At 39.7% G+C, this 17596-nt stretch overlaps 1 protein-coding gene across 1 annotated transcript; it reads right to left on the bottom strand.

Moving 5' to 3' along the window:
• Positions 1 to 16609: 16609 nt before the first annotated feature.
• LOC150019812 (uncharacterized protein C11orf87-like) lies at positions 16610 to 17342 on the bottom strand. The gene has a single exon (XM_090268064.1). It carries the CDS (start codon positions 17340 to 17342, stop codon positions 16758 to 16760), a length of 585 nt encoding a protein of 194 aa, XP_090124190.1. The 3' UTR covers positions 16610 to 16757.
• Positions 17343 to 17596: the final 254 nt, after the last annotated feature.

Below are 17596 nucleotides of genomic sequence, written 5' to 3' on the forward strand. Positions count from 1 at the left end.
GGTCTATGTGCACCCTCCTGTTGTAGTTGAGCTTTGATTGCTATTGACATGTTAATTCAACCACCATGGAAGTTGGGGCCAACCCCAGAGAGGAGGACTCACTTTAGTGGGGCTCTGGTGCTAGTTGAGTTTGTCCCTTGGATGTGTTGCTCATGCAGGTGTTTGGTTGGTGCTCTGGCATACTCTAAAGCTGTCCACCAAATGTGTTGGCTCTAGTACTTTCTGAGATGTTCGGCCCATGGTCAGCCTCTGCCTGTTCCCTGTCAGGGGCCACCCAGCATGAGCTACAAAGCAATCTGCATATGGTTGTTACCTATATTGGGCTTGGAGTTTCTGGGGAGGCAAAGCTGTAAATCAAGGCTGTCTGTCACTAGTGGTGGACCTAGGGCACATTGGGGCCATATCCACTTGTTTGAGAGAATTTAGGAAATTCCTCAGCATGAGCCGAGATAATTCATTTCCATGTAAAAGCCGCTAGATTAGCTTGGATGAGCCCACAATTTGGGTGGGGCAGGGTGTCTCAGAGAATCACTAGGGTGGGGTGGACAATTTTAACCAGGTTGATGGAGACTCAGATATGGCTCCTGCCAGCTCTGTGCAGGGAGGCTCAGAACAAAAACAATGGCCTCTATGAGCACTTCTGTCTGGGAGAAAGTTGCCCTTCTAGCTCTCACCTTGATGCCAGGTAATTCAGTTGTTTCCTGTATGTCCCTGGTGTCTTTCAAGCTGCTACCATAGCTCTGGAGCTCAGAGCCAGTGACTCTAAGTATGTCCATGCATGAGCCCTTTAAGAAGAACACCTGGGACTCCAGAAGCCCTCCATCTCAATCAGCCAAAGTCTCCACTGATTTTCACAACAAAAAGTTATGGGGACTTCGCCTCCTGACACTGAAACCCTGGGCTGGAGAGCCTAGTGTGAGACTATGACCCCTCATACCTCAGTGGGGACCCTGGCAACCAATATATCCCTCCCAATTTTTAATGGTCACGCATGAATGTGGGACCAGCCCCTTCCTCACCTCTGCCCCTCCTACCAGTCTCCATGTTATAGGACTTCTGTTCAATTAGACTTCAGGTGGTTCTGAATGATGGTTGTTTTGTATTTTATTTGTAATTTTGATGTAGTTGTAGGAGGGTCCGAGTGCCACATTTACCTACACTGCCATCTTGATGGAAGCCTCTAACTACTAATCTTTAACAATAACAAATATAACAACAACATCTCTTGAGCATTTACTTTGTGCTGGTCACAGTTCTCAGGATACATTAATTTATTTAACACATTGATTCATTTATTCCTCACTGCAACTTTTCACTCTTTCATCCTCATAGCAGTTTTGCAAAATAGAACATTGAGGAGCAGAGAGATTAAATAACCTGCACAAAATCACTTTCACACTGCTTGTAAATCATGGGGACAGCATTAAAACCAAGGTAGTCTGACCTTAGACACTATTCTCCTAACTAGACCCTATCAAAATTCAGAAATGGGTCATCTGTACCTGGCCAGCTCATTCTTCATCAGAAAGTAGAGACAGGTTGGATAAGTAAGCTGGGAGGTATTCTGAACCCCTTGCTATATGCCATTTTCAAAACAGTGGCAAAATATGTTGGTTAGAGTCAACATTCATGGACCAGGCACCCAAAGATGAAAAATTTTTGTTTTGGACTAGTCATAGCCTGCTGTCAGCAAAGAACCTAGTTGGGAATGCATAAACAACACAGGAATGGGGTGAATCATCTAAAATATGGGGGGCGGCACAGAGCTCCAAGGTCCTAGAAGCTCTGCAAGTCACCACATGGCCTCAGGCAAGTCACTCACCTCTAAATCCTGGTTTCCTCAGCACTAAATCATGGGTGAGGATGTTTCCCATTTTACAGAGCTTTATGAAGAATGAATACTATAATAAAAGTCAAAATTCTTAGCCCTGGCTGGTGTGGTTCAGCCGGTTGAGCACCAGCCTGAGAACCAAAGGGCTGCTGGTTCGATTCCCAGTCAGGGCACAAGCCTGGATTGTGCGCTGGGTCCCCAATTGAGGGGCACCTGAAGGGCAACCACAGATTGATGTTTCTCTCTCTCTTTCTACCTCCCACCCCTTCTCTCTAAAAATAAAAAAATAAAATCTTTACAAAAAAGTCAAAATTTTTAGAATCATTTAAGCAGTTCATTATTAATGAATAAATGGTAGTGAAATCTTCCCAATCATTCCTTTTATAGCTTTTTAAAATGAATAAGCTAAATCTTCATTCTAAACATTTGATAGCTATAGTCCCACTTTTCATATAGAAGCCCCTTTCTTCATTTTTTCCTCCACTTAGACATAATTTAAGTATTTTTCCCTCTTTATCTGATGCCTTGGAAAAGAATAATGTTAGTACTTTCTTTTATAACATATGACTTTCTTCAGTCTTAAAGGAATAACTGGTTATTTTCACCTGTGATGCCAATATACCCCTAAATACATTGCTAGTATTTTATTTCACTGCATTTGGAGCTGTTGTGTACTGCCTCTGAGCCACAGATCTGTTTTATACAATTTGGTGGGTGGCCATGGCTTTTGGGTGTGTTTCAGATCAATGGCTTGCCAACTCAACCTGCATAATTCTATTTACTTGTTTTTGGAAAGACAGACTTATCAGATTTACTTATTCTTACAGCAGGGTTTGAGAACCATGAGGTTCTTTTGTCTTTTTCATGTCAATAAAAGGTACAGGGCTCAAAAACCTGGGTCATTCTCTTGGTTGCAATGCTATGTGTTAGTACTCAGGGAAATAATAGTGTTTCCATTCCACCAGTGTCATAAATGACAAGCATATGTCCTCCACAGAATCCTGAACAATTAGCTGTTGCCCATTCAAATTCTGATAAACTTAACAGAAATTAGATTCCCCTCAAGATCCTCATTCTTCTTCATCAGGCATCCCTCTAGAATAGTGGTTTTAGTGTGCATTAACATCACTTGGGGATTTTGCTAAAGATGCAAATTCCTAACACTTATCTCCAGAAATTCAGGTCCTGTAACTACTGGGAGGGCTCAGGTCACCTATAGATTTAATAGGCTTGACAATACTCTTCCCTCTCCACACACACCCCTCAAATTTTGATGTAAATGGGTCCTTGTGCTACATTTTGAGGAGTGCTCTAACAGGATATATATATATATATATTCATTTTGCTAAGCCCCTTTGTTATTGAGGTGAGCTTAAGAGAGTGCTTAGTCTCACAGAAATAATTTAATTATTTGAAATTGATATGAAAAAGTCACAGGAATAGTATTTTGTTCTAGTGGCATGGAAAAAGAAAGATAAGAGGCTTTGTAGCTAGGCAAACTTTAATTCAAATCAAGACTTGATAAATTACTACCTGAGTGATAATGGGGAAATTAATCACTCAGGGCCTGTGTTTTTCATCTATAAAATGGGAATAATAGCCCCTGAAAGTTTACCTTGAAGGCAAACTATGATAACTTGTTTAACTACAAAGCAGGTGTAAACAAAGGAAGCACTTTGAATCTACATAGAATCATTTAAAAGCAGTGCTAAACTGTCTCTTTGTTTAAATGATATTGATGCAGTTCAACAAGAAAAAAAAAAACAAAGGTCTGTGATGTTCTGTTGGTTTGAAACAGGGTCTTTCTGGAGATTTTGCCCTTTTTGTTTTCCTTCTGCATTCCAGGAAGGGGAATGAAGGCTGGGCAGACTCCGCTATAAGTCCACAGGAGGAGTGAGTCAGAGGGGAACCAAAGTCAGTGATGACTGATGGCCTTAGACCAGCTCCTGAGGAAGTTCTGGCACCCAAAGAGCCAAAGAGCCTACTGATTAGAGGCTGCAGGAGTGAGCATGCTTTTGTTTCACCTAGCCAAGGTGACTCTAAAACCTTAGAGAGAGTGTAAAAATCAGTATCAATCAGACATGACAAAACCCTGTGTCCCCAGTGTTTCCTCCCTGCATAAGAGGTACCATGTCAGTATGAATCCAAAAGTGCCCCTTCCTTGCAGACTGACCTCAGAAGGTTTCAAGGGTTTGGTTAACTTTCCACAGACAGCCTCTCAGTCATGATCCAAGATGTTAGCTTTTGCAGAGGGTCACACAAACTGCCAAGTTACTCCATTAGGGTCTGTTTGATGCTGGCTAAATTTTCTATCAGGGAGATTGAACATGAAGAATAAAAGCAGTTATTTTAACAAAATATCAAAAAGAGTTGCCTTGTGTGGGTGGGGGACAGAACTTTATTCATGAATTTCTTTATTTATTTTACAGTTTTGTATTATTTTTATATTAACTCACAATATGGGGATAGATTGAAAAGCCACACTTTTTTCAAGGCCTGCTGCCTCTATAGTGTTTATCTGTCCTGGATCTAGCCTGCTTTTAGGGCAGATTTGGGTAGGTGGGTACTCCCTTGATAGGATGTGAAGGTTACTGAGATCAACCTTCTTGCACTCAAAGGTCTTCCCCCAAATATCCCCTCCTACCTAAGGCATCGTAGGCTTCTGTAAAATGAGAATATTATCTTAAATCATTAATAATAATTTTTGGTGATTAATACCAAGTACACATGCTCAATATTGCAAAGGTATAGGTCACAGGCAATATTATGAGAAGAACATACATTTATTGTAAATTTTCAGGCATACAGTGGTCTAAGTAGTCCAAGTTTCCTGGCTCACAGCTCTGAAAACCCTTGGAATTTCCTAAGGGTTGAGAGTGATATAGGTGCCTTTGTTATGTGAATGAGGTGCTACCTAAGAAGGGAAGGAGGCTGGATATGGAGTTCAATAAACAATGGTTAATGATTTAATCATCATGCCTGTGTAGTAAAGCCTCTACAAAAACCCAAGAGAACAGGGTTCAGATTGCTTTTGGGTTGGTGAACACGTGGAGATTTGGGGGAAAGGGAGCGCATTGAAAGGGCATGGAGGCCCCATGCCCTTTCCTCAGAGCTTGCCCTATGCCTCGCTTCCATCTGACTGTTTTTGAGGGTCTGTTTGTTTTTTTAATAATAAATCAGTGCTCTAATAAGTAAAATGTGTTTCTGAGTTCTGTAAGCCACTCCAGAAAATCAATCAAACCCAAGGAGGGTGTCATGGGACCCTCTGATTTATAACCAGTGTGTCAGGAGCACAGGAAACAACCTGGACTTCTGACTGACTTCTGAAGTGGGGATCAGAACAGTCTTATGTGGCTGAGCCCTTTACCTGTGGAATCTGATGATAGTGCCAGTAGACAGTGTCAGGATTGACTTGAATTGGCTAGTATCCAACTGTTGTGCCTCGGTATGGACCATTCTGTTGGTAGTGTGGAAAACACACCCTCCATACATCAGAATTGGGCCCAGCAACCTAATAAGAGTAAGACCAGTCTTCAAGTGGGACTTGGAGCAGTTTGGAGAGCATAAGAGCATCCTGAAGTAGTGGAGGATCAAAAAGAGTAACAATGGGTTGTGGTAATTCTGCCAAGGGCCTGTAGTATTCATAATAGCTGTAAAGGAATAGTAATGTGCTTTCTAGTCCAAAGGGGCAGAGCCTCAACTCCAAAACATGCTGTCAGACCCAGATTTCTCTGTCTACATAAAAGTGGAATCCTATGGGTCCTTTTCTGGACATAAAAGGTTATATAATGATCAGTTTGCATTCATTCAACTTGGCTTATTATTTATGTGTAATTGCCACTTCAACTTTATTTTGTTTGTATTATTTCATTATGGAAATCTTGTTTCCCTGAGTCATAATCTCTTTGAAAGGACTGGGTTTTCTTACCTTCTTCTGGTGAGTGATTACTTACCTGTTTCTTTTCCTTCAACAAATGTTTATTAGGCCACAGTTCCTGTGATTGACTCACTGTTCCTGTACCAAATACGAGAGGTATTTAGGCTCAGATCTTTGCTGGGCTAGGCAGACAAGAATGGAATAAAGATGTGTGGTGGGGGAGCTTTGCATCTGCAACATATTCTTTGAAGATATAAGTTATCAGAAAATGCCAAAGAGTCCAATGATGTTATTGTTTTTGCAACCTGGAAGTCAAATAAAATTGGTGACTATCACAAATATCCTGTTGATTTTTGACTTTCTGCTGCTAGTATGATTCTAGCTAGACTCCTATAGTAGTATCACAGTACTTCATCTGGCATGTGTCCATAGAATTTAAATTAATTTATTCATATTTTTATTGAATAACTTCTATCTGCCAGGAACTTTGCTAGAGACTGAAATGTGACTTTAGAATACAAAGAATATGATTTTGCTACTAATCATCTACCAGAAAACTACCCTGTTCCTCTGCCAACCAGTCCACATAAAGGAAGTAAAAATAGGGACTACCATATACTCACTTCCCACTATTGGTAGACCTTTGTATATATTTTTTTCATTTAACACACACAACACATGCATACAAACACACACACACACAAACTTCATAAAACTGAAGCATGGAAAATGAAGGAATTTTTTCCAAGATATTATGGCTACCAAATGGCAGAGCCAAGATTTGAACTCAGGTCTTTTACTAGTTTTATTGGTTTTTCAACAAATTCACCAAAACCCTGAGATGTCTTCTCAGCAGTATATCAATTTTTATCATTGTCAATAGTGTCTATTTGATTATTTCTCTATTTCAAGAGAGTCAAGCAAGGTTTATAGTAGATCCTGTACAACTTCATAATTCTCTGCAGGCATGTCTTAGAATTGAAAAAAAAAAAATGGCCTAGTAGCTAATGTCAGAACACACACACTTCCAGACATATGGAGAACTCCTCCACTTGACAGACAATGAGTAGCCATCCAGAAATTACATGAGAGTGACAGTACTATTTCTTAAGGCTCAGATGCTAAATTGCAGGCTGTTGCATAGAGCTAGGCTTTACCACAGTCTAAGCATGGCTTGGCCCCAGCCTATTCAGGCTGTGCCAGCAAAGCCCAGACTTCCATTGGAATGCCTTCTTATTGATGATTCACTTTCTTCCCAAGTCATGACAACTAAGCAGCACTCAGGCCTGCATTGTCCTAATCCACAAAATAGAAAGCATAAATCTACTCTGCTGCCTCTTCCTCCTCTTTTTGTAATCATCAACTGCATGAATTCCATAACTTAATATGCTGTTGAATATATGCTTATTCTTCATCCCCATTCCCACTGGTTTAAACCCTCATAATTTATTGCAAGATTATTGCAGTTTCTTTCTATCTGGTGTCTCTACATTCAGTTCTACAACCACCATATCATCTATTCTATGCACTGATGCTGTCAGAATAATCCTTTAAATCCAAATCTATAACTCTGCTCTATATTTAAAATTCCTCATTGACTCCCCACCGACACAAAAGGCATATTCTCCGAAGCTACTCCTGAAGGGCCCCTAATGATATAGCTTATTTCTACTTTCAGATTTCTTTTAAGTCTGAACATCATAACATTTCCCAAATATGCACAATACTCTTACCTCTGTGCTTTCGGACATGCTTTTCTTTCTGTGTAAGTGCTTTTCCTTCTCTTGGTAAACTCCTACTCATCCTTCAAAACCCAACTAAAGCACTAACTCCTCTGGAAAACCATTCCTAACCTTCCTTTACACATTTAGTTATTACTTATTTTGTGATCCCAACATACTTTTCAAATATAATTATTACCACACAGAACAGAATTAGACTATAAGCTCCTCAAGGTTATGGGGTAGATTTTTACCCCTCTTCCCTTCTTGGGGAATCAGTGCTTCACATGTTCATTGTTCAGTATACATCAGTATATTGCCTTCTTTCTTCCAAAACCTCTATTTGCTAATTTACAAAACTAGGGGCTTGGGTTAAATCAGTTTAACAAATCCATCTAGTCAAAGAATTTTTAATCAATTAACTCATATATTTTATGGTTTTTTCAAGTCCTCCCTCAAATATTATTTTCTCAATTAGTAGTTTTCTGAACACCTTTTAAAAAACCCAGCATTTTCTCCTGGCACACTCCTTGTTCTTTTTCTCCACTTTATGATCTTTATAGCACTTTTCTCTCTATAACATACGCCTTAATTAACTTACGTGTTTTGTTTTTATCTTTCCTCCACTAGAACTAAATCCTCATGAAGGTAGAACATATTGCCTATATTTATGTTCACTGTTGTATTTCTGTCACCTAAAATGATGACTGGCATATAGTTGACTATCAAATGAATATCTGTTGACTGAAAGAACTCTCAAATGTTAGAAGCAAAAGATTCAAAGGGATCATCTCATCAACCAAAAAAAAAAAAAAATTAGTCAATGATCAGTCCAGGATTAGCTATGAGAATGTGGCCAAACAGTAGTAACTGCAGGCAGCTCTGAGAAACAGAGCCATGTAACTAGAGCAAATGAAGTTATCTGTGAATCTATAAACAGAACTAACTCAGTGGACCCTGCAAATAATTCTGCCACATCATGGTCACATTCTCACCATACTTTGTGCATGATCCCACAGGACACACTGTGAAAGGGGGAGGGGATCTAACCCACATGGCAAAGAAAGCCTCTCCTTTCTTTGTTCTTCTGATGATGTCTATGATGTCTGCCATTTGGAACTTAGACACCTACACTTCCTCTTAGCCTTTCTATCGCAGGATTTGTAGAAGACTGATCCCTGTTGAGGCACAAAATACTGGTGACACCTATGATCTCTCTCAAGTGTACTTGACAAGGTCCTACAACATAAACTACTGAAGCAAGCTCTTAACTTTGTTAAGAGCTTAGTTGGGACTTTACACACTGACAAGTAGAGGGGGGAGATGGTCTTTCTGATGTCACTAAATTTCTGCATCAACATGAAATAACCACTTATGTGTAAACAAGTGTAACTAACAAAATATTTCTGAAGCACCTCCCAATGTTTATCAGTAGGTCAATCATTTTTTCACACTCTATCTCCCATTTTAAGACTTAGGTGTGAAGTTACAGTGAGGGTATAAAATATGGTTTTTAGAAAGTAAAAAGTCCAAAATCTACCCCTTTACATCTGGTTTTACAAAGTGAGCTCTTTTCTAGTCCTGGGTAATTTGGGGGGAAGAAACTAATCAAATATTGATGAAGGATAGTAAATTCCAAAGTTCTTGCTCCCCCAAGCCCTTGATTCAAGGACAAACAGCAATAAAAAAGGTTTTGTGATAAGCGTTCTGATAAGATCAAAGAGCCTGAGGATTTGGAGGGTAGCAGGGGCTTTGGAAAATCTCCCTGGCTATATGAGGGGAGCCTTTACAGCAGAGAGCTACGGTACTCTCCCTCCTGCAAGAAGGCACTGGCACTGGGACAGTGGTGGTGGCAATAGGCAACCAGAAGGCTTCTTATCTCCCATTGTCCAAACAGAATGTACTAAGGGACTCACAGGTCCCCATTTGTTCCAGTCGAGGGTGTCTGGAGAGGCTTAGAGCACAGTAAAATAGCACAATCCTGTACTTGAAACAAGAAAACCAATGTAGATTCAGAATTTGAGGCTACTTTTTTTTAAGTGTTCAAGATTACAGGCTCCAGTGGTGGGTACTAGCAGAAATGTGCTTCCCAGGAGGCAGACCATACTGGCCACTATGCAGCCCAAATTAGCAAGAATCTCTTCAATGCTGAGGAACCTTTGTTTTCTGCCACCATGAGAGAATACAAGTCATACCCAGACACCACCTTGGAAAGGAACAGAGGAAAGAGAAAACTTGAGTTTGAATTTCCTTAAAAGGGCTACCATGTGAGAAAAGATGAATTATAGGAAAATAGAGAAGCCATGTTTGACTTGAATATTTGTATGTGAGAGGTGACTATTTTTGTTATCTTAGTGCATTTTGAGAATCTGTGTGTAGCAAATATTTCCACCATGAAGTGAATATAAACCTCTAGGATAAAACTAAAAATCTTGACTCAGGGCCATGACTCATAAGGGATTTGCAGATGGAGATAAAGGATGGCGAGCAAAAGGTAGAAAAGAGGAGTTAAGAAAACATCACCAGAACCCATTCTTGGTTTATAAAGTTTTGAAAAGTAGAGCCAACTTTTCAGAGGGAGGCCTAAAACTATCAGCATCAATTCACAATTGAGACATATTTGGAGGTCATATTTGTGAAAGAAATTAGATTTCAACAACTAATCAGAAAGAGAACAGCCAGCTAGTATTTCATCAATTAAATCCATCCAGGGAGACCCAAGGTGTCAGCGAGTAGATCCACTATCAGTCTTGTGAGAGCTATCAAAGTGAAACCCTTCTCTCTCTTGAGTCAAACAGGTGAGACTGGAGATTATTTACCTCTTGGGAGTAAAGAAGACCACGGTTAAAGATTGGGTTGTGGTACCAAGCCTTGCTTCCTGCTGCCTTTAGATAGAGATAGATAGCTATTTATCTCCACTGAAGTATTCGACATTCACTAGAAGTTTATCCCAGCTCAAGGAAATATTTTCAACACACGATCTGCAGTTCCTAGAGGGTGGGAGGCAGGGTTAAGCAAAAGGTCAGTATTGAGAAGACACTGCACCTTTTTGGAAACTAAATAGTGATATAGCATGAAAGATTCCATTAGTACCCAGACTTTCTAGCTAAACTTGAGGTATCAGGTATAAGTTAAGAGAAAAACAAAGGTAGAATAATGATCAAGCTCTCAGCTTCTTGGAAAAAGGGAAGGGAGGACCTTAATCATGAGAACACATCCTTTACAGAAATACTATGGTGGCATTACATATTTCAAATATCTCCCAAACTTAGGACTCCTTATGAATAAACTTACCTCCAGTCTATCTCGTACAGCCTGTCCAACTGCCATTAATTGGATAGGCTCAAGTTAGAAAGGAGGGGACAAAGTGCACTGCAGAAGTAGAATAGTAACTATACAGTAGGAGGATTCTCAGGTAGGAAAACAAGGGGGGGCAATAAGAGGAAAATCTGATTGTTGCAGTCTGGGGCAATTTTAATTAAAAAAATGAGATGAAAGAAAAATGAGGTAGTTAGCTGTTAAAGCTTTCATGCTTCTCTTCTCTACACAGACTTAGGAGTCAAGAAGAAGGGGGTAGTGCTTCATAAACATCTAAATAGCTTTGAATGAGCCCAAGGATTAGATTTAAATGGCAACCCTTCCTTGAGAAAGTATTAGAATGGGGCTACAAGGCCTCAGAAGTTCTTTGTGGCACTATCTGGCATGGAGCAAGACTAGAAGAACAGAAGTGGCAGAGAGGAGTAAATAGATGAATGATCCTAAGCTAGACCCCACACCTTGCAGGGGTGGATCCATGGTATGCAGGGCACGCAGAAGTTCCTATAAAAAGGGGACAAAGTGTGAAAGCAATAGTACACCTAGATAGAAATGGCAGGGATTTATAGATTCCTGCAAACGATTATTTTGATACGAGGCCAAATGTCCAGACTGCAGTGGTGAATGTCAGCATGAAAGCTGGATAGACCAATGGTACCACAGACTATACAGCAGTCCCAATCAGATGCTTTTCAGCAGAAATTTACATGAATCTTTCATTCCCTCCTTTCCCTAACTGTTACAAAAGCATGTCAACTGTATGCTTCTCCTATACACTTGGTTATATTAGAGAAGTACAGGCAGGGAATGAGGAAATCTGAGAAACTAAGCATATGACCTAAGAGACTGAGCATATGCCTAAAAGGATTGCTAAATAACTCTTCTGGACTCAGTGTATTTGGTTATACTAAAATTTATACACTTCCCATTTCTCAAATGCAATTTGTTTGTGAGGAAGGTCAGATGAGTAATAGAATTTTTAAAAAATAATTTCTTTGAGCATCTGAGGGCATTACAATGAGTACGTTTGTAATCCTGCTATATTGCACATTAAATTAATAAGGAAATAGTGTCCAAAAAGCCATTTAACAAGAAAAATTTTTATTGATAGAAAAGCAAAACAAATTTTTCATGAATTCTGATATCTGTTTTATTATGCTTCTTAGATATACTCAAGTTCAAAAATCGGTTTTTCTGTTGTTGTTCTTTATGTCACCAATATTGTTAATCTCTCTATAAAAACAACTCAATGAAATCACAAGTCTGGGCCTCAAATAGGACCACTTTTATAAGACATTGTCCCCAATTAAAGTTAAATTAATTCTTATTCTTAGCTAAGCATTAGGTTGGTGACATTAGTAAGTATTAATGTCAAGCCATCAAAGTCGTTTATCAAATATTATCAAATAAGTCAAAAACCAAATCAGAATCAGAGTAAATCATTCAATCCAGTGATTAAATATCCCTCTATAGATAGGTCAGTTCTTTCTCATGTGAACCATCTACAAGCCACAATCATTAATTCCAATGAAGGATAGACCAGACAAGTGGCTTTTCAGATTCAAATTCAAAGTTCAGATTCATATGGGAGCGGACCTGAGGAGCCTGACCAGATTAGACTAAATTTTCTGGTTCTAATTTATCCTACAACTTTCAATAATATCAGCTAGCAATTGTTCAACTGTCACCCACAGAAATGAATTTAAAGCATAAGTCTGCACAATGGAAAAAATGAAATTTTAAACATCATCTAATTAATTCAATTGATATAGATAGAAACAGTGGAAAAGTCAGGTGCCAAAGTTTTTTAAACTAATTTATCTATATTTTCCAGAAACTACGTATCAAACTGAAAATATAATGGTCACATTTTTACTTTACCTTTACCTATGCAGATATGTTTTATTTCCACACAACATATAAATTGAAAACAAAAAAATTGAACAACAATACAGGTTTGTGTTCTAGGTGGTCCTAAAACCTCCTCTAGGTATTTTGCTTCCCATCTAGATATTTAGACCACATAGATGTATGGTCATAAATTCATTATCATTGCTACATTAGAGTCACTACCTATGAAAGGAAGCTTATCTAATTACCAATTTCCCAAGCCGAACAGGACTCTCCCCTTTCATTAAATATAGAGAAAGTCATTTAGACTTGACCCCAGAGAAATAAGTACATGCATATTCCTGACTTCTCAGTATCCTCTCTGGATAAGAGGATGGAACAACTATTTGGTTTTCATCTCATTCTTGTAATGGCAGAAAAGAGAATACAAAAGGTCTATTGTAAATTTGTACAAAATGTATGTATATATAAATACATATCTATGGGTGTATATAAATTCTAAAGAAGATTATATTCATCTACATCTTTAAGATTCAGAGTCCCATACAGTTGACATAATGGTATTCTCTCTCCAATTTTTTCATTTTTAAAAATAATAAGAATCAAGCATGCCACCTTATTAATACTGAATAGCAAGTGCAGAAGTTGAGCTATAGTTATAGGGATTTGTAGCAATTAGTTTGACGGGACATCAGTGAATAAAATCTTGAAAATAAATTTAGTTTTTTCCAGATTGCCATTTGTTTCATATACATGAAATCCAAAATGCCCTGTTGATAGTATCCCAAACTCCTTAGACTATCAATTGAACTCTATATGAAGCAATACTTTAAGCAGGGCCTGTGAAAATTGTTTGGATATGTGCTTCTTGCAATAATTTGGTGGGATGGCATTCTAGAATTTCATGTAATTTTCTACCTCATGAAGAGTCTCAAGTGATAACGCCAGAATCTTAGGGGTCTGAGTATATTAAACTCAGCATGAAATTTGACTCACAAATCACATTATCTTTACACAAAGCAGTATTAGAAATATTAAGCCATAGTCAATTAATGGAGAAAGTCACACATATTTAAAAGTGCACAATAAAACATGTTATGGATGTGTGCCCATGTTCAGAGGTATCAGATATTTTTTAAAACAATATGTATAATGCTTTTTATTTCTTCTGTTTCCTCTATTCCTTTGGGGAAAAATTACATAAGATAATTTCATAATTACCCCTAGAGTGTAGAGGTTGCTCCTTGGAGGGGGATTATTATTGCATGCCTTGAATGTACTATGATTCATAAGGCAAGAATGTATGAGTAGCTTCAGCACCAAGGAAATGGAATCATCATCCAGCATTGCTCACAACAGAACATCTTATTGCTTTAATAAAATGGGGAATTATTCACTGTAAGGAGTGCACCAAATAAGGGGAGAAAGTAATATTTATGCAGTTAATGTATTTCTTTGGAAATAAAGAAGATTCCTTCTGAGTCCCTGATTTTATTCAAATTTCAAGTCCAAAAGTCATTCTATAATAAGGTATTAAAGAGCTACAGCCAGATGAGTGTGAGCTACAAAAATTAATGGACTTTCTTTTTCACAGTGCCTTAGTCATTTTGATGTACAATGTATAACTCTGATATACTAAAAGATTCCCTAGTGGCCTGAGGGAGTTAATGTACTCTTTTACCTATTACTAGGAAGTGACTAAGGCACTGGAGAGAATCTGGTTCATTGTTTAATATATTGTACCCAAATATTATACTCGGTCTTCCTAATATTACAAGATGGCATACTTAAACGATGATCCTCTGTGCTTCTGGAAAGGACTTAAGTGAATATCTAATGGGTGATTAAAATTAAGCTTATTAAATTATTTTTATAAAAGATGAAGACTGAGCTTGGGCAATTTAACAGAAGACCTAAAACCTCAGAGGTAATATTTTCTCTGGGAAAAAAACACATATGTCTGGAGCCAAGACAAAGAATCTAGAACTACTAGTTAATTGGAAAAGGGATGCACTCAGTGGCACTGTTGCCTTACTCCCTGCAGGTTAGTAAGGACTCTTTTAGTTGAGCTTTTTGTTGAACATTCTCATTCACACATTTTCCAAATGTTTGAATAGCTGTGAAGAATTTGTTTCCAAGAAAGGATGCCACTGCATATAATTAGGATTATAATATGCTTCTGGCTCCCATTATCATCAATTCAGGGAAAACAAAGTGGTAAATAACCATAGGTGGACTCCATTTCTAACATAAATAACCTTGTTTGGCATTAGAAGAGGGAACAAAAAAAAATTGATCTTCTCTCAATTTTTTAAAATTTAACCTTTCTTCGTGTACTCATTGAAGTTGGGTAAGCCAGACTTAAAAAGAGAAAGGGAACCCTTTCTTTGCCACATCTCAGATGTAAGCACGGATTTTTAAGTAAACAAGTTGCAAATATTTTTATCCTACAAGTAGTTACTGGGTTTAACTTTTCTTGAAATTTGCATGTCCTGTCACCCAAATTGCCCAACATCCCCACAAGTTTCACCTCCAAACACATACAGTGCAAGCAAACAAACACACTACTTGCCTCCAGGTGGTAATTGCATGCAGGGAGGACTACAGGCACTGTTTAAATATTAACCATGTTTAATAGATGGCATTTCTGCACATCCATTATTTGTTTGTTTTCTCTTGTGGTTGTTTCTGTTATTCACAAAAGAAAAAAGAAAACATACGTGTTATCTTTTTATAACAGTCTACTACAGAGTAAGATATAAAAGAACACTTCTGAAAACAGCAGAAGCCAGGCCTGCACCACTAAATTTCTCATCCAGTGATAACAATTATACCAGACACCTGGAAATTAAGAACAAGAATATACAGTTAGGAGGACTTACAATAGAACTATAGTTTGCTTCTGTATTTGGTACCAATATAATAAATATATAACTTGTTCTAAAAATTAAACATTCTGATTTGGTAATATACTGCATTTTCAGTACTGGACATCACCTAATACCTTTTTTTTTTTTTTACAAAAAAGTAACTTATGCAATATTTAATATTAAGAAAACCGGAAGTACACACAAACCCGATTGTAGAAAAAGAAAGAAACCAACAAAAAACTAGAATAGTCACTTTCCAAAACGCCCCTCTTTTGCCTGCACAACCAAAGAAAGTAACCAGTTCGGTGAGGCCATTTCAACGTCAGAACTGGCTGAACAATCATGTCAAAGATATACAGGTGAGGGCGGGGCAGGGCGCTAAGTAGATATTTTTAAACTAATTCAAAGATTTTTAATGTATGTATGGTCAGCTAGCGAGGGACATATCTAAAAGTAAAGTAAAATGCCTAGTCTTGGAAAAGGGAATGGTTAACTAAGGGGTGACAAGAGGAATGAGTGGAGAGCGGTACCTGTCGTAACCGTTTCTCTGGTACTGTCTCTGTGACCTCTGGTAGTCCTGATGCTTAATGTAGACGTTTTCTTTATAATATACTATTGCCTGAGCCTGGCTGAGAGTGGGAATGGAGAAAGGAGGGAAGCTGAAGAAAAAGTGAAAGCTTGGGGGGTGGCAGGGACGGAAGGTAACTGAACCTTAACCTGACAGCTATGTACAAGACACCGGGCCCCCTCCACTCTCTTTGCTCCGGGGTCAATGCCTGTTATATAGTATTTGGTAGCTTGTGCGGTTTCTCGTCCTTATTGTGGGGGCGCAGAATGGAGAGGAAGGACGCATCCTTCATTGACAATGAGAAATTATGTGATTTGTCATGCGCTTGGATTCTGTTATTAGTATTATAATTACTATAAATATTAATAATAAAGTATTATTATCAGTGTTATTTCTTCTTCCGAGACTTTCCTTGCCCAATATTTACAAATACCGCACAGTGCCTCGGCGGAGGAGAAACAGTAGGGGGAGGGGAGAGAAGGAAGGAAGAAAGGAAGGAAGGAAGGAAGGAAGGAAGGAAGGAAGGAAGGAGGGAGGGAGGGAGGGAGGGAAGGAAGGAAGGAAGGAAGGAAGGAAGGAAGGAAGGAAGGAAGGAAGGAAGGATGGAAGGATGGAAAGGGAAAGAGAGTCCACAGGGAAGTGAAAGAGGGAAAACGGAGAAAAAGCAAGGACGGCAAAGATGCTGGAAACAAGAAAGGGGATGGATAGGTGAGGGGCTGGACAATCAGGACAGTACCACCGTTTGCAAAAGGCCCTCGCCAGGTGTGTCCAAACAACTAGAGGCTGCGTGTGCTCCTTGCGGACTGGGGGCCGGTGGTGGTGGTGGCGGAGGAGCATAGGGGTCCTGGCACGGGAGGCCAGGGGACAAAGAGGAGGAGGAGACTTTGGAGGGGTCGCAGAAGGCGGAGTCCTGGGGCTGCCTCTCCAGCCGGGTTTCTTTTATGTGGGTTGGGGCCTGGCCCCCCGCCGGGGGCAGGCCCCGGCCACCGTGGTTGCCGCTGCAATGATCCCGCTCGTATTCCTCCTGAGCCCTCTGCATCTTCCTCTTCTTCATCCTACGCTTGTGGATGTGGAAGGTGGAGAGGGACAGCACGATGAGGCAGAAGATGAGGGTGACCAGGACAATCAGCACCAGCGTGGAGGAGAAGGACTGGAAGAGCTGCTGTCCCACCTGCGTAATGCAGGTGCTGCTGCCTGCGCCTGGGCCTTGGGCACTCGCACTGCCACTGGCGTTGGGGGAAGCAAAGGTCCGGTTGAGGAGACACGGCGGCAGCGCCAGCCTCAGCTCCTTGGGCGCCCTGGCACTCATCGGTGCTGGGCTGAGAGGGGCTGGGCCCACCAGACTTCCTCTCTTGGGCACACCGCTCCCACCGGCCAAGAAGAGGACGGAGCCCACGCCACCCAAAACTGTTCCCTGGTGTGGAAATGTATGCGCACGAGCTAAGGACTGAGGGAGCAACTGCGGTCAAGCAAGCCGTCAGGGAAAGCGACCTGTACCCAGGATATCCTCTCCGGACCCGCCTCCAATGCGTGTCCGAGCGCCCTTTTCCTTTGCCAAGGCAC

This window comes from Furipterus horrens, unplaced genomic scaffold (genome assembly GCF_987537825.1).
Source record: "Furipterus horrens unplaced genomic scaffold, mFurHor1.1.pri manual_scaffold_2, whole genome shotgun sequence".
Lineage (NCBI taxonomy): Eukaryota > Metazoa > Chordata > Mammalia > Chiroptera > Furipteridae > Furipterus > Furipterus horrens.

Excerpts from the sequence above, each read along its gene's own strand:
- LOC150019812 (XM_090268064.1), bottom strand. The coding sequence starts at position 17,342 with ATGAGTGCCAGGGCGCCCAAGGAGCTGAGGCTGGCGCTGCCGCCGTGT.